This window comes from Cherax quadricarinatus, chromosome 82 (assembly GCF_038502225.1).
Source record: "Cherax quadricarinatus isolate ZL_2023a chromosome 82, ASM3850222v1, whole genome shotgun sequence".
Classification (NCBI taxonomy): domain Eukaryota; kingdom Metazoa; phylum Arthropoda; class Malacostraca; order Decapoda; family Parastacidae; genus Cherax; species Cherax quadricarinatus.
This window is the reverse complement of record NC_091373.1, coordinates 20,847,487-20,872,808: the sequence shown is the minus strand read 5'-3', so window position 1 is coordinate 20,872,808 and position 25,322 is coordinate 20,847,487. Positions and strand designations below refer to the sequence as shown.

The following is a 25,322-nucleotide window of genomic DNA, read 5'->3' as shown; positions in this document are numbered from 1 at the left end:
CTTGTGATGGCACCAACAGGGAAAAGGTCTGGCAGGGTCTCCCTAGCCTTCTTCTCCCAAACTTTGGGGCCTGGTTGCCCCCAACCTAGTTGTTCCTCACTGTCTAACAGACCCATAACATTATTCCCTAATAAGAGGTCGACCCCTTTGAAGGGAATTTCATCTGAGATACCTACAGGGAGATAGCCAACTTGGTATGCAGATTCTACCCATAATTTGTGTACAGGTGTCCTTATGGTTGAACCCGTAATACCCTTCAACAATATATCTACCCCAGTATAGGTATCCTTAGACACTGGTAGCACTCCAGCACGTAGCAAAGAGTAGGTGCTACATCCATCTCTCAAGGACAATATGTTCTCAACTCTGCCTACATTCTTTTGCAAACCAACTGTGGACCTACTAGAAAATATACACATCCTGGGGTCTAGATCCAAAGGTTCCTCCTCACCTTGCCTTGAAGACCTAATGCAGGCAACTGGATGTATCTCTGCAGTTAGAGTCCTCTGGGGTGGTTCCTCCCTTTCCTGATCTCGCTGCCTTGACCAACAAAACTTTTGTGTGTGTCCAGTTTTGTTACAGTAGTAACAGGCATAACTCTTAAAGGTATTTTTACCATTTGGTGTAGGACTGGTACTGTTTACTCGAGGACCTGAAAAATTATCTGATTGTCTAGGTAAACTTTGAACTCCAGCTGACTTACCTTTTCCTTCTATTTTAGAGGGCACCTCAGCCTTCATTTGTCCCTGAAAATTCTTGTCCCACTTACCTTTATGACCATAGGACTTGGAATAAGGTTTAGAACGAGTGGGGAAATTTTCAGAAGCAGCATGACTGTTTTTACTTACCAATTCCCTGCGAGCCAAGAATCGGTCACCTAGATCCAGTGCTTCTGAAAGATTTTCTGGGTTTTTGTCCTCCAAATATTCTCTGAGGTCAACAGGGATTGTATTGTACAATTCCTCATGAACCATCAGATCTACTAATTTGTTATAGTCTTTATTAACTCCTTTGGAACAAACCCATTTCTTAAAAAGGAACAGTTTCTCATTCCCAAACTCAGTTAAGGTCTGCCCATCCTGAAATTTTTGATTCCTGAACTTTTGTCTATATTTCTCAGGTATCATTTGGTATGCAAGCAATACTTCCTCTTTAATCTTATCATAATCAGAAAAATCTTGCCCCTCCAGAGTCTCTACTCTTTGGAATCCTTTACCTACAAGTTGTGTGCGAACTAGGGTAGCCCACTTCTGTTTGGGCCATCCTTGCTCCAAAGCAGTCTTCTCAAAAAAAGAAAAATACCTATCTGGGTCACTCTGTAAACTTAGGGACAAAATTTGCAGCTTTAGTTATGTTTAAGTACTGCTCAGGCTCTTGTTCTGAACCTCCTAACCTTTGACGTTCTTCCTCCTTAGCTTTCATTAATTTCATTTCAGCCTCTAGTACAGCTAATTTCAATCTCATTCTCTCCATTTCCATATCACCTGGAGTAGGTGATCCCTCATGTTCACTGTTAACAGGCATGTTTACTGATGAATTATTACCTTCTTCCCTGAAGCCTAAAAAATCTGAAGACTCATCTTCTGACATAGTTTTATCTTTAAACACTTGCTTCCCTCTTACAGTATCAGTGGACAAAGTTTTCCCACAGGCACATAAAATAACACAAATTGAATGTAAACTGTGCACATAGCACTTACCATAACCACAACAAAAATGTGTTACTCCCTTTCCCCCACCTTAGGAGAAAAACAACCTATAAACTAATATATGAAAACAACACTTCCACTGACCCACCTTGGTAAATCTTCTACCAGAAACATGCAACTGTTATTACCCCATACCAGCACATATAGTTCAAAGAATGTTTTGAGTTATTTTAGCAGTCAAATAACTCTCCCGGTCAAGCTCCCATGTTACGTTGGTTGTCCCTTATTACTTTGATAGTAAGGTTCTCACTACATGTTCTAGTGTGGGGTAGCTTTTACTTAATGGCCTTATCTGTCTAGGGGTAATACTTACATCATGGCTGATCATCTTGAGTGTCTCTGATACCCTTTCACCAGCCCTCTTCACAGGTTATGTAAACTACTACTATAAAAATATAACTGTATTCTCAATAGATATGTACAGAATATACAATCACAGCCTCACATTTTCAAAACAGAAATCTACACACTCCATATCTGTTCTCCCACATGGTGTATCCCAACAACTTTTGTCCTCTCTTCTTGACATAACTCTGGGCTAACCAGTGTTTTGACACACTTTAGTCACCCTGGGTATGGTGGTCACAACTTAAATTATAAAAACTCACCCCTGGAGCACACATAATGCCCCAAAAGATAGAAGAAGGACCCAGAGATCCTGCCAGGTTGAAGGTCAGCCACAGAGAGAGCGAGTCAGTGAGAGGGAGAGAGAGAGAGAGGCTAAGCTCCTCCCACCAAAACAAAAGACTGTTGCCAAGCACAATTCTCCAGTTACCACAATTCTACCACACCTTAATTTTACTTTTACAAAAGGAAATACAACTTTATAACTACTTATTTAAATTGTGTGTTTATGTGTCTATAGTATAACCTATTATATTGAGAAAAATAGGCTTGACCCAGCTGCCTCTCAGTCATAAGGTTGATCAGTCCTTCTGACATTTAGAGCAAAGTCCCCATCAATTCAATATAATTAGGTATTCCAGAGTAACTGTTACTTATAAATACATGTTGGGTCCTATAGCCCCATAACAATTATATAATTTTGAAAAAATATAGGAGATTTAATGAGACTCGGTGATTATTATTGAGTATTATTATTATTACTAATATGGCGTCACTTGTACAAGTCGTCTGGCTACCACATCTCATATTTATGTTTATTTATTCTACTGTGCGGTGTATTTATCATCTTTATATGTTACATATCATGTTTATTATAAATTTTTGAAAAAAATATCACAAATGGATTAACCCCTTGACTGTCGCAACTCCAAATCCTGAGGTGTCACCTGTTGTCGCAAAATTTCAAAAAACAAAAAATTATTTTTCTTATGAAATTATAGAGAATCTTTTCCCGATTGTAGTGACACCAAAAGAAGTGAAATTTGATGGAAAACTGATGGAATTACGCTCTCGCGAAGTTAGCAACCTCGGCGATATTTACAAATCGGCGATTTCACCCACTTTGAGCCCTATTTTCGGCTAATTCCATTGTTCCAGTCGACCAAACTCATAGCCATTTCTTTAGAACTTCATTTTTTCTATCGATTGAGAACAAAAAACTGCCCATTTACTGATTTCAACTACCTAATAATGTGGTCAGAAATTTGCAATTTGGCCAGTTTCACGAAAATTAAAAAATATGACAATTTCAAAATAAGGTCCAGAATGAACAATGCAGACATTCCTGGCTCTAAAATCATCAGTCACATCTCCAGGCCCCTCTGATATTACTCTTGCTTTCTATTTTGAATTTTTATTCAAACAAAAAATAGAAGATTTACTGTTACGCAGACTGCTGCAATATTGTAATAATTGTATAAATAATGTCAACCCATTCATGACTGCATATTAAAATGGCTACTTGGACATTTATTGGAAAATGACATCACTTGTTTACTTTTGAACATTGGCAAAAATCAAACATTTCCCCCATTTTGAGCTCTATTTCAAGGTTCTTTTCATAGTAAAACCAATCAAAATCACCTCTATTTCTATAATGAGTCTTCCATTCTATCAAATGAGACCAAGAAAATGAGAATACAACCATAAATACCATACAAAAATAGACCACAAAGTCGGCATTTTAATTAAAACAAAACTGTCGGATTTTTTTTTTTTCTCATGCACTGCGTGCTGCAGGATTTTTTTTTATATGGTGCACACTGACCATGCAGACCCATTCTCTCACATGTGGGCCTACCAGCTTTCTCCTGCTTGATTTGAAGCTGCTAGAATTTATGAGTATATATATACATCAAAAACGGTGGCTCGTAATACATATATATGCGACCAAAACAGTCAAAGGGTTAATGAAAATGTGTATATTAACGTAATATATGACATTTAATGAGACTCAGTGATTATTATTGAGTATTATTATTATCATTACTAATATGGCATCTCTAGACATAAGACACTCTTAGTGATTTTAATGTGTACCTGCATGCCAGCACAGTGTGTAAGTTCATTTAGGTACAGGTATACATTAGTATAATTATCAGAGTACAGTGGTCCCTCGCTTTTCGTAGTTTTCGGCAATCGTAAATTTCGCCAATCATAGGGTTTTTTTTTTATTATCACACTGGCCGATTCCCACCAAGGCAGGGTGGCCCGAAAAAGAAAAACTTTCACCATCATTCACTCCATCACTGTCTTGCCAGAAGGGTGCTTTACACTACAGTTTTTAAACTGCAACATTAACACCCCTCCTTCAGAGTGCAGGCACTGTACTTCCCATCTCCAGGACTCAAGTCCGGCCTACCGGTTTCCCTGAACCCCTTCATAAATGTTACTTTGCTCACACTCCAACAGCACGTCAAGTATTAAAAACCATTTGTCTCCATTCACTCCTATCAAACACGCTCATGCATACCTGCTGGAAGTCCAAGCCCCTCGCACACAAAACCTCCTTTACCCCCTCCCTCCAACCTTTCCTAGGCCGACCCCTACCCCGCCTTCCTTCCACTACAGACTGATACACTCTTGAAGTTATTCTGTTTCGCTCCATTCTCTCTACATGTCCGAACCACCTCAACAACCCTTCCTCAGCCCTCTGGACAACAGTTTTGGTAATCCCGCACCTCCTCCTAACTTCCAAACTACGAATTCTCTGCATTATATTCACACCACACATTGCCCTCAGACATGACATCTCCACTGCCTCCAGCCTTCTCCTCGCTGCAACATTCATCACCCATGCTTCACACCCATATAAGAGCGTTGGTAAAACTATACTCTCATACATTCCCCTCTTTGCCTCCTAGGACAAAGTTCTTTGTCTCCACAGACTCCTAAGTGCACCACTCACTCTTTTTCCCTCATCAATTCTATGATTCACCTCATCTTTCATAGACCCATCCGCTGACACGTCCACTCCCAAATATCTGAATACATTCACCTCCTCCATACTCTCTCCCTCCTATCTGATATTCAATCTTTCATCACCTAATCTTTTTGTTATCCTCATAACCTTACTCTTTCCTGTATTCACCTTTAATTTTCTTCTTTTGCACACCCTACCAAATTCATCCACCAATCTCTGCAACTTCTCTTCAGAATCTCCCAAGAGCACAGTGTCATCAGCAAAGAGCAGCTGTGACAACTCCCACTTTGTGTGTGATTCTTTATCTTTTAACTCCACGCCTATTGTCAATACCCTCGCATTTACTTCTCTTACAACCCCATCTATAAATATATTAAACAACCACGGTGACATCACACATCCTTGTCTAAGGCCTACTTTTACTGGGAAATAATTTCCCTCTTTCCTACATACTCTAACTTGAGCCTCACTATCCTCGTAAAAACTCTTCACTGCTTTCAGTAACCTACCTCCTACACCATACACTTGCAACATCTGCCACATTGCCCCCCTATCCACCCTGTCATACGCCTTTTCCAAATCCATAAATGCCACAAAGACCTCTTTAGCCTTATCTAAATACTGTTCACTTATATGTTTCACTGTAAACACCTGGTCCACACACCCCCTACCTTTCCTAAAGCCTCCTTGTTCATCTGCTATCCTATTCTCCGTCTTACTCTTAATTCTTTCAATAATAACTCTACCATACACTTTACCTGGTATACTCAGCAGACTTATCCCCCTATAATTTTTGCACTCTCTTTTATCCCCTTTGCCCTTATACAAAGGAACTATGCATGCTCTCTGCCAATCCCTAGGTACCTTATCCTATTCCATACATTTATTAAATAATTGCACCAACCACTCCAAAACTATATCCCCACCTGCTTTTAACATTTCTATCTTTATCCCATCAATCCCAGCTGCCTTACCCCCTTTCATTTTACCTACTGCCTCACGAACTTCCCCCACACTCACAACTGGCTCTTCCTCACTCCTACAAGATGTTTTCCTCCTTGCCCTATACACGAAATGACAGCTTCCCTATCTTCATCAACATTTAACAATTCCTCAAAATATTCCCTCCATCTTCCCAATACCTCTAACTCTCCATTTAATAACTCTCCTCTCCTATTTTTAACTGACAAACCCATTTGTTCTCTAGGCTTTCTTAACTTGTTAATCTCACTCCAAAACTTTTTCTTATTTTCAACAAAATTTGTTGATAACATCTCACCCACTCTCTCATTTGCTCTCTTTTTACATTGCTTCACCACTCTCTTAACCTCTCTCTTTTTCTCCATATACTCTTCCCTCCTTGCATCACTTCTCCTTTGTAAAAACTTCTCATATGCTAACTTTTTCTCCCTTACTACTCTCTTTACATCATCATTCCACCAATCGCTCCTCTTCCCTCCCGCACCCACTTTCCTGTAACCACAAACTTCTGCTGAACACTCTAACACTACATTTTTAAACCTACCCCATACCTGTTCGACCCCATTGCCTATGCTCTCATTAGCCCATCTATCCTCCAATAGCTGTTTATATCTTATCCTAACTGCCTCCTCTTTTAGTTTATAAACCTTCACCTCTCTCTTCCCTGATGCTTCTATTCTCCTTGTATCCCATCTACCTTTTACTCTCAGTGTAGCTACAACTAGAAAGTGATCTGATATATCTGTGGCCCCTCTATAAACATGTACATCCTGAAGTCTACTCAACAGTCTTTTATCTACCAATACATAATCCAACAAACTACTGTCATTTCGCCATACATCATATCTTGTATACTTATTTATCCTCTTTTTCTTAAAATATGTATTACCTATAACTAAACCCCTTTCTATACAAAGTTCAATCAAAGGGCTCCCATTATCATTTACACCTGGCACCCCAAATTTACCTACCACACCCTCTCTAAAAGTTTCTCCTACTTTAGCATTCAGGTCCCCTACCACAATTACTCTCTCACTTGGTTCAAAGGCTCCTATACATTCACTTAACATCTCCCAAAATCTCTCTCTCTCCTCTGCATTCCTCTCTTCTCCAGGTGCATACACGCTTATTATGACCCACTTCTCGCATCCAACCTTTACTTTAATCCACATAATTCTTGAATTTACACATTCATATTCTCTTTTCTCCTTCCATAACTGATCATTTAACATTACTGCTACCCCTTCCTTTGCTCTAACTCTCTCAGATACTCCAGATTTAATCCCATTTATTTCCCCCCACTGAAAATCTACCCCGTTCAGCTTTGTTTTGCTTAGGGCCAGGACATCCAACTTCTTTTCATTCATAACATCAGCAATCATCTGTTTCTTGTCATCCGCACTACATCCACGCACATTTAAGCATCCCAGTTTGATAAAGTTTTTCTTCTTCTCTTTTTTAGTAAGTGTCTACAGGAGAAGGGGTTACTAGCCCATTGCTCCCGGCATTTTAGTCGCCTCATACGACACGCATGGCTTACGGAGGAAAGATTCTTTTCCACTTCCCCATGGACAATAGAAGAAATAAAGAAGAACAAGAACTATTTAGAAAAAGGAGAAAAACCTAGATGTATGTATATATATATGCATGTGCGTGTCTGTGAAGTGTGACCAAAGTGTTAGTAGGAGTAGCAAGATATCCCTGTTATCTAGCGTGTTTATGAAACAGAAAAAGAAACCAGCAATCCTACCATCATGCAAAACAGTTACAGGTTTCTGTTTCACAGTCATCTGGCAGGACGGTAGTACTTCCCTGGGTGGTTGCTGTCTACCAACCTATTTTCGTATAAACATGGACTCGCTTTTCATAGGTTGACTCGCGAATAGTAGTTTGTCCGGGACGCGTACGCATGGTGTGAGCCGGGGAGGCCTCCCTACCCAGCCAGTCTGGCATTGTTTACCAGTGAGTGAAGGTCCCCTCAAGTGCTCCTACAAAATATTTCATAATATTCCACTCATTTTAGTGCTTGCAAGTACTAAATAAGCTACCATGGCTTCAAAGAAAGCTCCTAGTGCCAAGCCTGTGGTAAAGAAGGTGAGAAATATGTACAGTGACAAAGTCTTGGGCCATTTTAGGGAAGTGTTAAAGAGACGCCAGAAACAGAGTTCTCTCTACAGTTACTTTGCGAGACAGGACTAGAGTGACTCTCAAGGTGGTCCTAGTGGCATTAAGAAACAGAGAAGAGAAGCAACCCCAGAGAAGCAATTGGTACCTGAGGTGTTGCTGGAAGGGGATTCCCCTTCCAAACTGTAAACAGTCCAATCTCTCTCCTCCTCCAGTCTCCCATACACTAAGAAGAATCTCCAATAAAGGTAAGTGTTATGCTGTTAATGTTTCATTCATTATTTCCCATTGTATTGTTTATGTACTACACTTGTATATTTCATGTAAAAAATTTTTTTGTTTTAATACTTCTGGGTGTCAGGAATGGATTAATTGTATTTACATTATTTCTTATGGGGAAAATTGATTCGCAAATTGTAAATTTCATTTATAGTAGCTCCTCCAGGAACGGATTAATTACGAAAAATGAGGGACCACTGTATATATAAAATATGACATAACTTTTAAAAACACTTGAAATTTTGGAGTTTCCAGACATAACGGAGAGACGTAGTGGTTACGGAACTCACGGAGAATATAAACAAACCGGATGGAGCGAGGTGTGGGGAGCTGTGTAGCGAGTTTTGGTCATAATTTGAGATGATCATATTAGCAGAATGCCGTAAAGCGAAATACCATAAAGTGGGGCTCTACTGTACATTGTAAAAAATATTAATATTTAAATATATTTCTCTGAAAATGTATGTTTCTCTGAAGCCCTTATGGTTTGAAAGTGCTGTCTTTTGACTAGAGATCTTGTCCTCAATAATATTTTATTCACTAGACTAGCAGTTATCTTGTGCATGTTCACAGGAGGTAACTTATCCATTTATTATTTAATACTCCCTCATTTTTATGAAATAATTATAACCCTAGATATAATACAGCTGTAAGTGTATAAAGACCAGTAATATATAGTTGACGAACCTGAGAAGTTCTAAAAGGGGTGGTTATGGCCTCATATTTAACCCTCAGGGCATGACTGTATGTCCGACGTACTATTCATTTCAAATTTATTACAATTTTATGATACTACAATGGAATTCAGCTATAAAACACAGCAAGTATATTTATCCCAGGATAACCCAGTAAAGTCAAACAGTATGACTTATTTCCATGTTATGAGGAATATTACCCTGAAACAATTGTAATATTATAAGTGTTCCTTGTACAAAGCTTTAGAAGACCAAAATAGTAAAAAAATTAACAAACAATGGTTAGTGTATATACAGTGGAACCCCGGATTTTGTCCACACTGGATATCATATGATTCGGATTTCGACCACCTTTTTCAGCCAAATTTTGTGCCGGATTTTGTACCTCATCCGGGAAATCGTCTGCATCAGACACGTCCGTCCGCCCAGGATGCCGCCACTTATGCATACGTGTCTCAGTCTGGCTCTGTCACTGGTTGAGTGAGCATTCATCTGAAACATTTCGTAATAATCCATTGTTTTTTGTGCTTGTTTATTGAGCGCGACTGCGAAATAAGCCACCATGGGCCCAAAGAAGGTTCCTAGTGCCAGCCCTTTGGTACAGAAGGTGAGAAACACGATAGAATTCAAGAAAGAGATTGTAAAAAAATATGAAAGCAGCGTACGTGTGGCCGAGCTTGCCAGGATGCAGGGCAAGTCCAAATCAACAATCATTTCCATCCTGGCAAAGAAAGTAGAAATCAAGGAAGCTGATGTTGCAAAAGGGTTAATTATGTTAACAAAACAGAGATCACAAACAGTGATTAAGGACATTTGTGCAAAGTGGGATGAGGTGCAAACTTTTATGGAAAAATATCACCCTGGCCAAACTGATACAAGCTGTATCTGCAACATGTTCAGTGACAATACCTTGTCCCATTTTAGGCAAATCTTAAAGAGATGCCAGAAACAGAGGTCTCTGGACAGATTTTTAGGGTGACTGGGGTCCATTGCCAGTAAAAGACAAAGAAGGGAAGTAGCCTCGTATAGGGCTTTGATACCTGAATTCCTTATGGAAGGGGATTCCCCTTCCAAACAATAACCTCTGCTCCTCCTCCCTCTCCCCTCCTCACCATCCATACCCCAACAAGTGTCTTCAATAAAGGTAAGTCATTTCTATTTTTACTCATTGTTTTCTGTATGTAAAACTATAGTTATTCTTTAAGAAATATATTTTTTCTTAATATTTTTGGGTGTCTGGAACAGATTAATTGTATTTACATTATTTTTTATGGGAAATTTTGCTTCGGTTTTTGTCCGTTTCAGATTTAGACCAACCTTCTGGAATGGATTAAGGATGAAATCCGGGGCCCCACTGTATAGGGATTATTCCAAGTGAAGCAATGTTGTAAGTCCTGAAACACCTTCAAACATACCTAATATCATAACTAGTGTACATAGTGTTAAATATTAAAAGCAATTAAAAAATATAAGAAAATCATATCTTGGCATCAATAAATTGTAAATATTGCTGGTGGTTTTATGCCACTGTTGCCAATGAGGGATTTTTTCACCAGATTGAAAGTACCATAAAATCATAAGTTTTTATCACATTCCACTTACTTCAGTTTTATTTAATTCAGAAAATTGAACTCTTATCAAACTATTAGGAAAAAAAATCAAAATCTTCCCACAGACATGACTTTATTTTTAAGGGTATTCCTCAGTTTAAGGGTATCCCCTAGTTTAAGGGTATCCCTTAGTTTAAGGGTATCCCTCAGTTTAAGGGGTTAACAGGTGTGAGAAGCTTCTATAAGCTATGAGTCTATGTAAAAAAATGCCCCATAAATGTAACATACACATATACATGCTCACACACCCATGCACACATACACATGCTCACCTGCCCATGCACACATAGCACACACACACACGCATACACATATGCACACACATATGCACGCATATGCACACATACGCATACACCTACGCACACACATAAGCACACACATAAGCACACACATACATATGCACATACATATGCACACACATACGCACACACATACGCACACACATACACACACACACACACACACACACACACATATGCACACACATACATATGCACACACATATGCACACACATACATGCGCACACATGCACATACACACGTGCACACACACACGTGCACACACAAACACACACACACAGTGGAGGCAGGAACCATACATAGCTTTAAGACGAGGTACGACAAAGCTCAGGGAGCAGAGTAAGAGAGGACCTATTAGCGATCAGTGAAGAGACGGGGCCAGGAGCTGAGTTTCGACTCCTGCAACCACAATTAGGTGAGTACAATTAGGTGAGTACACACACACACACACACACACACACACACACACACACATATGTAGCAACAAAATGCAAGGAGGCTGAGGAGAGGTTTGTACCCAAGGGTAACAGGAATAATGAAAAAGCCAGGATGAGCCCATAGTTTACCCAAAGGTGCAGGGAGGCAAAAACCAAGTGTGCTAGGGATTGGAAGAAATATAGAAGGCAAAGGACCCAGGAGAATAAGGAGAGCAGTCGTAGAGCCAGAAACGAATATGCACAGATAAGAAGGGAGGCCCAAAGACAATATGAAAATGACATAGCAGCGAAAGCCAAATCTGACCCGAAACTGTTGTACAGCCACATCAGGAGGAAAACAACAGTCAAGGACCAGGTAATCAGGCTAAGGAAGGAAGGAGGAGAGACAACAAGAAATGACCGTGAAGTATGTGAGGAACTCAACAAGAGATTCAAAGAAGTGTTAACAGTGCACACAACCGAGGAAGAAGTGAAGAGGCTTCTGAGTGAGCTAGATGCCTCAAAGGCAATGGGGCCAGATAACATCTCCCCATGGGTATTGAGAGAGGGAGCAGAGGCGCTATGTGTACCCCTAACAACAATATTCAATACATCTATCGAAACAGGGAGATTGCCTGAGGCATGGAAGACAGCAAATGTAGTCCCAATCTTTAAAAAAGGAGACAGACATGAAGCATTAAACTACAGACCAGTGTCACTGACATGTATAGTATGCAAAATCATGGAGAAAATTATCAGGAGAAGAATGGTGGAACACCTAGAAAGGAATGATCTCATCAACAGCAGCCAACATGGTTTCAGGGACGGGAAATCCTGTGTCACAAACCTACTGGAGTTCTATGACATGGTGACAGCAGTAAGACAAGAGAGAGAGGGGTGGGTGGATTGCATATTCTTGGACTGCAAGAAGGCGTTTGACACAGTTCCACACAAGAGATTGGTGCAAAAACTGGAGGACCAAGCAGGGATAACAGGGAAGGCACTACAATGGATCAGGGAATACTTGTCAGGAAGACAGCAGCGAGTCATGGTACGTGGCGAGGTGTCAGAGTGGGCACCTGTGACCAGCGGGGTCCCACAGGGGTCAGTCCTAGGACCAGTGCTGTTTCTGGTATTTGTGAACGACATGACGGAAGGAATAGACTCTGAGGTGTCCCTGTTTGCAGATGACGTGAAGTTGATGAGAAGAATTCACTCAATCGAAAACCAGGCAGAACTACAAAGGGATCTGGACAGGCTGCAGACCTGGTCCAGCAATTGGCTCCTGGAGTTCAATCCCACCAAGTGCAAAGTCATGAAGATTGGGGAAGGGCAAAGAAGACCACAGACAGAGTACAGTCTAGGGGGCCAGAGACTACAAACCTCACTCAAGGAAAAAGATCTTGGGGTGAGTGTAACACCAGGCACATCTCCTGAAGCGCACCATCAACCAAATAACTGCTGCAGCATATGGGTGCCTAGCAAACCTCAGAACAGCATTCCGACATCTTAATAAGGAATCATTCAGGACCCTGTACACCGTGTACGTTAGGCCCATATTGGAGTATGCAGCACCAGTTTGGAACCCACACCTAGCCAAGCACGTAAAGAAACTAGAGAAAGTGCAAAGGTTTGCAACAAGACAACATGATAACGACATACAAAATACTGAGAGGAATTGACAAGGTGGACAAAGACAGGATGTTCCAGAGAGTGGACACAGTAACAAGGGGACACAGTTGGAAGTTGAAGACACAGATGAATCACAGGGGTGTTAGGAAGTATTTCTTCAGCCACAGAGTAGTCAGTAAGTGGAATAGTTTGGGAAGCGATGTAGTGGAGGCAGGATCCATACATAGCTTTAAGCAGAGGTATGATAAAGCTCACGGTTCAGGGAGAGTGACCTAGTAGCGATCAGTGAAGAGGCGGGGCCAGGAGCTCGGACTCGACCCCTGCAACCTCAACTAGGTGAGTACACACACACACACAGTATAAAAGGCAAAATAGTCCCCCAATTCTATTTTTTGGATATCTGCCACTGTCTGTTGTCCCTGTTCGCCTAGCAGTAAGTAGGGACCTGAATGTTAGTCAACTGGTACCTGCTGCCCCTGTTTAGCTAACAGTAAGTAGGTACCTGAATGTTAGTCAACTGGCGGTATAATCCTTGGTAATAAATACCGACAAGTTGGTTTAGAAAGACACGTAAGCAAGCACTATGACCTATTTATTAGAAAACATTTCGGTCCTGGGACCTTTCTGCCTCTGTATGTTAGAAGTGATCAAGGTCCCAGGACCGAAACATTTTCTAATAAATATGTCATAGTGTTTGCTTACGTGTCTTTCTAAACCAGTCAACTGGTACCTGATGCCCCTGTATAGCTAACAGTAAGCAGGTACCTGGATGTTAGTTGACTGGTGTGGATAGCATTTTGGGAGACAAGATTGATGGGCCACAGTGGAAATAAGACAGACAGTCCTCAATGACACACTGACTCTTTTGGGTTATCCTGGGGTGACTAACCTTCTGCATTAAAAATCTGAACAAATCTTATCTTACAAATTTGTTCATCCTTATAGCCTCCTTTTTCAATCACTTCAGTTTAACTCACTGGGAAATTTTTGAGCAGCATCATCATCAGCACTAGCAGTAACAAACATTGACTGGCACACTGAGCTAGAAATCTATACAGATATTGACGATTGTTTTAATAATTTTCTAAAAAAGACCCAATACCTTTATAACAAGCACTGCCCTAAAAAAACTAAACAGATGACAGCTAAGAGACTGAACAGTCCCTGGCTAACACCCAGCATTCTCAAATCCATAAATACAAAACACCGATATGAAAAACAGTACAGAATGGGTCACATAACCAGAGACCAAACAAAAGCGTTACTCGCAATCCTAACCAGCCTGATAAGAAGGGCAAAAAAATTGTATTATGAGAACAGATTATCCAACTTACTTATAGGTGATATAAAAAGACCTGGAAGACCCTATCATCAGAAATTCTGGGAACAAAAAAGATATCACTACATAGCGAAATAAAATTAGCAAAAACTGATGAACCCAACCCCACCACAACAGAAATACAAACAGACTCAATGATTTCTTCTCCACTATAGGCCAAAACCTACAATAATATCCCAAGCTCAGATACTCCCACCGTGACTACCTCACTGGCAACTACTCCGAACACACTGTTCCTAGCTCCGATTAACCCATACCGGCTCCCTTTACACACCCACTGGAAAAACAAGGCAGGAGATTTAAATACTTACCACCCTTTATACAAAAATTACAAGTACTTCATTACCAATCATTAGTAACACTCTCTTAACAAATCCATTGAATCCTCCTACCTTCCCTACAGTTCTCAAAATAGCAAGGGTCACCTGATTCATAAAGGAGGAGACTCAAGCAGAGTTGAATAACTATAGCTACACATTCAATTTACACCTTCTTTGTGAGTTCCTCGAAAATTAATTCACAAACGAATCTACTCCTACCTCATCTCCCATAACATTCTCAACCCCACAATTTGGATTCAGGCCTAATAAAATACTAATGATGCTATTATACACATGCTAGAACATATATACACTGCAATAGAGAAAAGAAGTCCCACTGTGGGATCTCTTCTCATTGACTTACGTAAAGCTTTTGATACAGTTGACTCATGACTTGCTCCACGAAAATTGTCACACTATGGCATGAGGGCACTCCTCAACTACTCCCAAGTCTTACCTCAGCAACAGAAGCCAATATGTGTATTTAAATGGGGCAAGCTCTTCCAAGACAACCACTACAGTTGGTGTCCTGCAGAAGTGTCCTGGCCCTCTTCTCTCCCATACATAAATGACTCCACTAAATGTTTCAGAATTACTCAAACCCACACTCCTTTGCAGATGATACCACATACGCCTTCTCTCACCCGAGCCCAGTCACGCTTAGTCATCATTGTAAACACTGAATTACAGAAAATATCTACCTGGATGAGGACTAACAACCTACATTAAACATTGACAAAACTCTACTTATCTAGTGGTTTGGTAGCAGAGCCAGATGTACCTTCTTAATTCCTTTGACTGTTTCAGGCCCTCTCTGAAACTGTTATTCTATGTCGCTAAATATTCAAAAAAAAAAATTATTTTTCTTATGAAAATAAAAGTGTTAAGATTATTTTTCTGAGTTTTAGTCCAAAAATTTTTTTAAGCATCGGTATTTCACTGTAGATAGAGCTGTGAAGTTACAGAAAATGAGCCGCGATGGCAACAGCGGCAACTGTTGCTCACCTGGAAACTTAGTTTATTTGTAATTGAAGGTTTTTGTTTTTTTCACTATTTTATTTTTTCACATAACCCTAGGTTTATGAGACTAAAGTATGGTGCAATGTATATATATACACTCAAGTGTATACAACACAATAAGCACACAAACATAATTATCAATATATTGTTTTATAAAAACTTGCTTTACAAAAACAAACAAACACCAATCTCCTCCTCCTCCTTCCTCCTTCCTCCTCCTCCCTCTTCTCATCCTCCTTCCTCCCTCTTAAGCTCCTTTCCTCCTCCTCCTCCTCCCTTCTCCTCCTCCTCCTCCTTCTCCTCCTCCTCTTCTCCTCCTCCTCCTTCTCTCCTCCTCCTCTCCTCTCCTCTCTCTCCTCCTCCTCCTCCCTCCTTCTCCTCTCCTCCTTCTCCTCCTCCTCCTTCTCTCCTTCTCCCTCCCCTCCTCTCCTCCTCCTTCTCTCCTTCTCCCTCCTCCTCATCTTCTCCCTCCTCCACCTCATCATCTCCCTCCTCCTCCTTCTCCTCCTCCTCCTCCTTCTCCTCCTCCTCCTTTCTCCTTCTCCTCCTCCTCCTCCTCCTCCTTCTCCTCCTCCTCCTTCTCCTCCTCCTCCTCTCCCTCTCCCTCCTTCTCCCTCCTCCTTCTCCTCATCTTCTCCCTCCTCCTCCTCCTCCTCCTCATCTTCTCCCTCCTCCTCCTCGTCTTCTCCCTCCTCCTCCTCCTCCTCCTCCTCGTCATCTCCCTCCTCCTCCTCCTCCTCCTCCTCCTCCTCCTCCTCCTCCTCCTCCTCCTCCTCCTCCTCTTCCTCCTCGTCCTCCCGCCTCCGCCTCCTCCTCCTCCTCCTCCTCCTCCTCCTCCTCTCCTACTCCTCCTCCTCCTCCTCCTCCTCCTCCTCCCTCCTCCCTCCTCCTCCTCCTCCTCCTCCTCCCTGTCTTGTGTGCGAGTGCAGGCTTATAATTGTTTTTGAGTCAGAAGTCGGCGCAGCTGTCAAAGTGACATATTGTCTCATTAGTCACACTCCCTACCGCCTGTCAAAACAATGGGTCGGATGCTGCTTCCTCCCTCCATTCTATCTAATTATCTTTCTCCTCATTCTATATATCTTTCAATCTGTCTCTCTTCTATCTGTCTGCCTATATCTCTGTCTCACAGGTACACATAAATACAAGCATACATAGTGCAAATTACCCAGGATAACCTGAAATCCAGACAAAGTGCTATACCTGCTTGAAGATGTGGAGTAAACGTGATGACATTGAAGTCTTGTGGTTTCTCTGAGACAGAGCTTGTGATGGACAGACAGGAGCTTGACAGATAGACAAATAGACAGAGACAGATAAATGTCAGGTACTAGCAAAACAAAGGGAGGCGATGGTCATGTAATATTACCTCCTTTACGCTCATAAAGTCAGCTTCTTATCGGGATGTTATCTCCCTCTTTATCTTGTCACTACGTGGGGTGGATTTTTTTTCTTGCCCAAGGGAACACATATTACATCTTCTTTCTTCCCTCCTCCTCCCTCCTCCTCCTCCCTCCCTCCTCTTCTCCTCCTCCTCTCTCTCCTCCTCCTTCTCTTCTCCCTCTCCTCCTCCTCCTACTCTTCTCCTCCTCCTCCTCCTCCTCCTCCCTCCTCCTCCTCCTCCTCCTCCTCCTCCCTCCTCCTCCTCCTCCTCCCTCCTTCCTCCTCCTCCTCCTCCTCCCCTCCTCCCCTCTCCTCCTCCCCTCCTCCTCCTCCTCCCTCCTCCTCCTCCTCCTCTTCTCCTCCTCCTCCTCCTCCTCCTCCTCCTCCTCCTCCTCCTCCCTCCTCCTCCTCCTCCTCCTCTCCTCTCTCCTCTTCCTCTCTCCTCCTCCTCCTCTTCCCTCCTCTCTCTTCCTCTCTTCCTTCCTCTCCTCCTCCTCCTCCTCCTCCTCCTCTTCCTCCCCTCCTCCTCCTCCATTGCTTTTGGTCTCAAACTCCCCCAAATCATGAAATTGATCTTCACTGACACTTCCATCTGTGTTAGAGCATCACTTGGGAAGAGAAGAGTCCCAGATTTGCTGGGGAATCACATATTTCTTACCGCTAGACATGCTGAAAAAGGACAACTGAAATGGCATTCCCACAATGCACCACTGGCTCCCCAATTTTTTTTATATGGTGCACACTGACCATGGAGACCCATTCTCTCACATGTGGGCCTACCAGCTTTCTCCTGCTTGATTTGAAGCTGCTAGAATTTATGCGTATAAATACGTCAGAAACATTGGCTCGTAAGACGTATTTATACGTCGGAAACAGTCAAAGGGTTAACATAACGATAAACGGATCACCTATCACAAAGCTAACAGAGGGAAAATTCTTAGGAATCCACCTCGATAATAGACTCAAATTTCATACACATATACAACAAATTTCTAAGAAAATTTCCAAGACTGTAGGCATACTATCGAAGATATGGTACTATGTTCCACAGTCAGCCCTCCTGGCCCTTTATCACTCTCTTATTTACCCCTATCTCACCTATGGAATTTGTGCATGGGGCTCAACAACAACTAACCATCTCAGACCACTAATTACCCAACAAAAGGCTGCAGTTAGAATGATAACAAATTCTCACTACAGGCAGCACACTCCACCAATATTCAAAACACTCAACCTACTCACCATACAAAACATCCATACTTATTATTGCACTTATTACATACATAGAACACTTAACTCTGATATTAACCCTCCCCTCAAACATCTCCTTGCCAACCTCAACAGAACACATGACCATAATACAAGGCACAGATCACTCTTTGATGTTCCTCGTGTCCATCTCACGCTATGCAAAAACTCTATGCACATAAAAGGCCCTAAAATCTGGAATTCATTACCTGTAAATATAAAAGAAACACTACCTGTTTATAAATTCAAGTCTCTTCTCAAAGTTCACTTACTCACTCAAAACCAAATAAATACTGAATAACTGAACCATATAAATTGTATATCCTAAATGTTACTCACAATTATATCACACAAATGTTAAACCTAACTTTGGTAATTTTTTTTTTTTTCAAATACACTACCTGAATGAACAGCAATGCATGCAACCATATGACCTGATTTCATCATTGCTTAGTTAATCTTAAGTTAATTTTAAGCCAGCCCATAATGCTATGCATAGTATAAGTGGCTTTGGCATGCTGGTCTTATCTGTATTTTTTTGTACCTCTGTATGTATGCTAAAATTTGTAAATAAATAAATAAATCACTTTCACCTACAATTTGAACATTATGGAGTCCCATCCATATTTTAAAGTTATACATCCAGCCACCACTTGCAAAAAAGTTTCCCTTTCATCTCCATCTTCTTTTGCTGCCTTATGGAGACTTGCTTGATGCTTTATAATTTCAAGTTTTTGTTCTAGTGTTAACCCTTTCAGGGTCCAGAGGCCAAATTTCCAAGTGCGCACCCGTGTCCAAGAATTTTCAAAAAATAATTTTTGTTATTTTTTCTTGTGAAATGGTAGAGAATCTTTTTCTGAAGGTAATAAAACAAAATGTATGAAATTTGGTGGAAAACTGATGAAATTATGCTCTCGCGAATTTTGATGTGTAAGCGATATTTACGCATTGGCGATTTTGCCGACTTTGACTCCCATTTTAGGCCAATTACCATATTCCAGTTGACCAAATTCTTAGCTGTTTCACTAGTATTACTTCTATTCTGTCAATTGAGCACAAGAAATCGCCAACTCAACTGTTTCAACTACAAAATAAAGTGATTGGAAATTGGTAATTTGGTCAATTTTACAAAAAAATAAGAGGTAAAAGTATTTACAAGTCATCATTCATAAAAAAATTCTAGTAGACAAAATTGGGAATTATAGAATTTTGTACTTTTATTCATTTTGTCCAGTAATTAGAGCATTTATCCAGCTAATTTTCTTTGTTCAAAATTGCCAAAATCCATTAATGAGAGATCCATAAATGAGAGGTTATACTGTACATGTTTCCCTGAAGTAAGTTCACTTCATAAGTTTTTATTAAAATTTTGTGTATATATTATACTTTTTTTATTTTCTTGATGGCACACATGTTATAGGTACATAAAAGGTACATTATGCAAATTTAATCTTGGATAACCCGTTTACATCGTTGTATACATTCAAGGTTCTGAACCTCACTACATGCAGCTAGGCCTAGTAGGGCAACAGGTACCCTCTTCACAAATTTTTAGACCAACAAGCAAGAATATGTGCAATGTAAATTGTCAGAAACTTTATTAATATTGATGCTTTAAGAATTTGAAATACATGTATGGCTTGTTTTGAGGTGCTATGGCACATAATCCAATTTTACCCTTAAGTTGTTCACACCATCCATCACATTTTCGTGTATAGATCTTTTTTTCTGGAACCTGAGCAAAAGTTGGTTGTCTGCTGTAATGCATTTTTTCCCAAAATATGCCTGCCAGAATTGAGGTGCAGCTTATATGCTGGAAAATACAATAATTCAAAATAATAATGTTTGTGTAAATAATACAAAAAATGAAGTTTTATATTTTATGTTTTACAGACCACATGACATACCAGTACTTTGTGACAGTGGTGCCAACGTACGTCAACACTTACAGTCATCGAGGATCTACCTTCCAGTACTCCGTGTCAGAGCAAAACCGTGAAATATCCCATGAGAAGGTATGCTTGTAGAATATAGTCCCCCTACCTTACAGTGACCTCTGCCTGTTTAGCACTGCCCCATGATTGTAATATAGCCTCTCACTTACCGACAGAGTTCCATTCCTAAGATCACATTGGTAAACAAATTCGTCACTAGTCAAGGAATCACTCCTTACTGACACTCCAAAAGTGTCACCATCCAAAATTAAAGCATTCATTTGTATGTTTGCTGGGAAATTCCTTTGAATCTGTTTATTATTAACAGTAATACAGCATGAAATAGATCAATGATTTCTGAGATATACCAGGAGAAGCTTGCATAGCTGATTACTTGGGAAAAAAAAAATTTGAGAAAATTGCGCTTTTTTCAGTCTTTGCATAAGGCAAGAGTGATCTTCTGTAGTTACCCTTCAGGTGTGTAACGTTTTCTGTAATGGTTGCGGTCACTTTTTTTTTTGTCCCTCCCTGGCCTCCACCCTTCAATACCTCTCTACATGTCAGTTTTTATGAATTTGGGCATCTTTATCATGCTTCTACATTATTTGTTATTTTTTTTTTTTCAACAAGTCGGCCGTCTCCCACCAAGGCAGGGTGACCCAAAAAAGAAAGAAAATCCCCAAAAAGAAAATACTTTCTTCATCATTCAACACTTTCACCCCACTCACAGATTATCACTGTTTTTGCAGAGGTGCTCAGAATACAACAGTTTAGAAGCATATATGTATAAAGATACACAACATATCCCTCCAAACTGCCAATATCCCAAACCCCTCCTTTAAAGTGCAGGCATTGTACTTCCCATTTCCAGGACTCAAGTCCGTCTATATGAAAATAACCGGTTTCCCTGAATCCCTTCACTAAATATTACCCTGCTCACACTCCAACAGATCGTCAGGTCCCAAGTATCATTCGTCTCCATTCACTCCTATCTAACACGCTGATGCATGCTTGCTGGAAGTCCAAGCCCCTTGCCCACAAAACCTCCTTTACCCCCTCTTTCCAACCCTTTCGAGGATGACCCCTACCCCTCTTTCCTTCCCCTATAGATTTATATGCTTTCCATGTCATTCTACTTTGATCCAGTCTCTCTAAATGACCAAACCACCTCAACAACCCCTCTTCTGCCCTCTGACTAATGCTTTTATTAACTCCACCCCTTCTCCTAATTTCCACACTCCGAATTTTCTGCATAATATTTACACCACACATTGCCCTTAGACAGGACATCTCCACTGCCTCCAACCGTCTCCTCGCTGCTGCATTTACTACCCAAGCTTCACATCCATATAAGAGTGTTGGTACTACTATACTTTCATACATTCCCTTCTTTGCCTCCATAGATAACGTTTTTTGACTCCACATATACCTCAACGCACCACTCACCTTTTTTCCCTCATCAATTCTATGATTAACCTCATCCTTCATAAATCCATCCGCCGACACATCAACTCCCAAGTATCTGAAAACATTCACTTCTTCCATACTCCTCCTCCCCAATTTGATATCCAATTTTTCTTTATCTAAATCATTTGATACCCTCATCACCTTACTCTTTTCTATGTTCACTTTCAACTTTCTACCTTTACACACATTCTCAAACTCATCCACTAACCTTGGCAATTTTTCTTTAGAATCTCCCATAAGCACAGTATCATCAGCAAAAAGTAACTGTGTCAATTCCCATTTTGAATTTGATTCCCCGTAATTTAATCCCACCCCTCTCCCGAACACCCTAGCATTTACTTCTTTTACAACCCCATCTATAAATATATTAAACAACCATGGTGACATGACTTTTACCGGGAAGTATTCTCCCTCTCTTCTACACACTCTAACCTGAGCCTCACTATCCTCATAAAAGCTCTTTACAGCATTTAGTAACTTACCACCTAATCCATGTACTTGCAGCATCTGCCACATTGCTCCTCTATCCACTCTATCATATGCCTTTTCTAAATCCATAAATGCAATAAAAACTTCCCTACCTTTATCTAAATACTGTTCACATATATGCTTCAATGTAAACACTTGATCTACACATCCCCTACCCACTCTGAAGCCTCCTTGCTCATCCGCAATCCTACATTCTGTCTTACCTCTAATTCTTTCAATTATAACCCTACCGTATACTTTTCCTGGTATACTCAGTAAACTTATTCCTCTATAATTTTTACAATCTCTTTTGTCCCCCTTCCCTTTATATAAAGGGACTATACATGCTCTCTGACAATCCCTAGGTACCTTCCCCTCTTTCATACATTTATTAAACAAAAGTACCAACCACTCCAACACTATATCCCCCCCTGCTTTTAACATTTCTGTCATGATCCTATCAGTTCCAGCTGCTTTACCCCCTTTCATTCTACGTAATGCCTCACGTACCTCCACCACACTTACATTCTGCTCTTCTTCACTCCTAAAAGATGGTATACCTCCCTGGCCAGTGCATGAAATTACCGCCTCCCTTTCTTCCTCAACATTTAAAAGTTCCTCAAAATATTCTTGCCATCTACCTAATACAGTGGACCCCCGGTTAACGAACTTTTTTCATTCCAGTAGTATATTCAAGTGCCAGTACTGACCGAATTTTTTCCCATAAGGAATATTGTGAAGTAGATTAGTCCATTTCAGACCCCCAAACATACACGTACAAACGCACTTACATAAATACACTTACATAATTGGCCGCATTTGGAGGTGATCGTTAAGCGGGGGTCCACTGTACCTCCCTCTCCCCATCTACTAACTCCCCTACTCTGTTTTTAACTGACAAATCCATACTTTCCCTAGGCTTTCTTAACTTGTTTAACTCATTCCAAAATTTTTTCTTATTTTCATTAAAATTTCTTGACAGTGCCTCTCCCACTCTTTCATCTGCTCTCCTTTTGCACTCTCTCACCACTCTCTTCACCTTTCTTTTACTCTCCATATACTCTGCTCTTCTTATAACACTTCTGCTTTGTAAAAACCTCTCGTAAGCTACCTTTTTCTCTTTTATCACACCCTTTACTTCATCATTCCACCAATCACTAATATTATTCTTTAATAAATATGATAGGGAGATAACCTTTATTGTTAGTAATAGTATAATTATACAATATTTCATATGTGCAATCATGAGTTACTGAGACACTGCTCACTTCTCCCTCTGCTATAGCTCCACCCACTTCGCAACAATGCCAAATGGTGAATTAAAGACGTATATTTTAAAGAAAACTTAAAATAAAAATGAAACTCCAACTTGATAACTATTTTAATTTGCATTTATTTATTTATTTACAAATTTTAGCATACATACAGAGGTACAAAAAAATACAGATAAGAGCAGCATGCCAAAGCCACTTATACTATGCATAGCATTACAGGCTGGCTTAAAATTAACTTAAGATTAACTAAGCAATGATGAAATCAGTGATAAGACATTATTGTAAACAGATAACTATAAAATACAAATGAGTATTACAAAGACAGGTCATATGGTTGCATACATTGCTGTTCATTCAGGTAGTGTATTTGAAAAAAAAAAAATTATCAAAGTTAGGTTTAACATTTGTGTGATATAATTGTGAGTAACATTTAGGATATACAATTTATATGGTTCAGTTATTCAGTATTTATTTGGTTTTGAGTGAGTAAGTGAACTTTGAGAAGAGACTTGAATTTATAAACAGGTAGTGTTTCTTTTATATTTACAGGTAATGAATTCCAGATTTTAGGGCCTTTTATGTGCATTGAGTTTTTGCATAGCGTGAGATGGACACGAGGAACATCAAAGAGTGATCTGTGCCTTGTATTATGGTCATGTGTTCTGTTGAGGTTGGCAAGGAGATGTTTGAGGGAAGGGTTAATATCAGAGTTAAGTGTTCTATGTATGTAATAAGTGCAATAATAAGTATGGATGTTTTGTATGGTGAGTAGGTTGAGTGTTTTGAATATTGGTGGAGTGTGCTGCCTGTAGTGAGAATTTGTTATCATTCTAACTGCAGCCTTTTGTTGGGTAATTAGTGGTCTGAGATGGTTAGTTGTTGTTGAGCCCCATGCACAAATTCCATAGGTGAGATAGGGGTAAATAAGAGAGTGATAAAGGGCCAGGAGGGCTGACTGTGGAACATAGTACCATATCTTCGATAGTATGCCTACAGTCTTGGAAATTTTCTTAGAAATTTGTTGTATATGTGTATGAAATTTGAGTCTATTATCGAGGTGGATTCCTAAGAATTTTCCCTCTGTTAGCTTTGTGATAGGTGATCCGTTTATCGTTATGTTAAGAGGTACATCTGTAGCTCTGCTACCAAACTGAATGAAGTAGGTTTTGTCAATGTTTAATGTAAGTTTGTTAGTCCTCATCCAGGTAGATATTTTCTGTAATTCGGTGTTTACAGTACTGACTAGCGTGACTGGGCTCGGGTGAGAGAAGACGTATGTGGTGTCATCTGCAAAAAGTGTGGGTTTGAGTAATTGCGAAGCATTTGGTAGGTCATTTATGTAGTATAGGAGAAAGAGAAGAGGGCCAAGGACACTTCCCTGTGGGACACCAACTGTAATTGGTTGTGCGGAAGAGCTTGCCCCATTTGCGTACACATATTGGCTTCTGTTGCTGAGGTAAGACTTGAGGTAGTTGAGGGAGTGCCCTCTAATACCATAGTGTGACAATTTTACGTGGAGCAAGTCATGGTCAACTGTATCAAAAGCTTTACGTAAGTCAATGAAGATCCCCAGTGGGACTTCTTTTTTCTCTATTGCAGTGTATATATGTTCTAGCATGTGTATAATAGCATCATTAGTATTTTTATTAGGCCTGAATCCAAATTGGCAGGGGTTGAGAATGTTATGGGAGATGAGGTAGGAGTAGATTCGTTTATGAATTATTTTTCGAAGATTTTTGAGAGAGGGTGTAAATTGGATATTGGCCTATAGTTATTCAACTCTGTTTGGTCTCCT

The 25,322-nt window shown here is 40.3% G+C and overlaps 1 protein-coding gene across 2 annotated transcripts in view; it reads left to right on the top strand.

Moving 5' to 3' along the window:
* LOC128702902 (endoplasmic reticulum-Golgi intermediate compartment protein 2) overlaps nucleotides 1-25,322 on the top strand; it is a 286,545-nt gene that overhangs the window by 216,452 nt on the left and 44,771 nt on the right. For both annotated transcript variants that reach the window (XM_070102635.1, XM_070102636.1), the window contains exon 7: nucleotides 20,278-20,399. In XM_070102635.1, coding sequence (XP_069958736.1) covers nucleotides 20,278-20,399 — 122 coding nt within the window. The remainder of the gene's footprint in view (nucleotides 1-20,277; nucleotides 20,400-25,322) is intronic.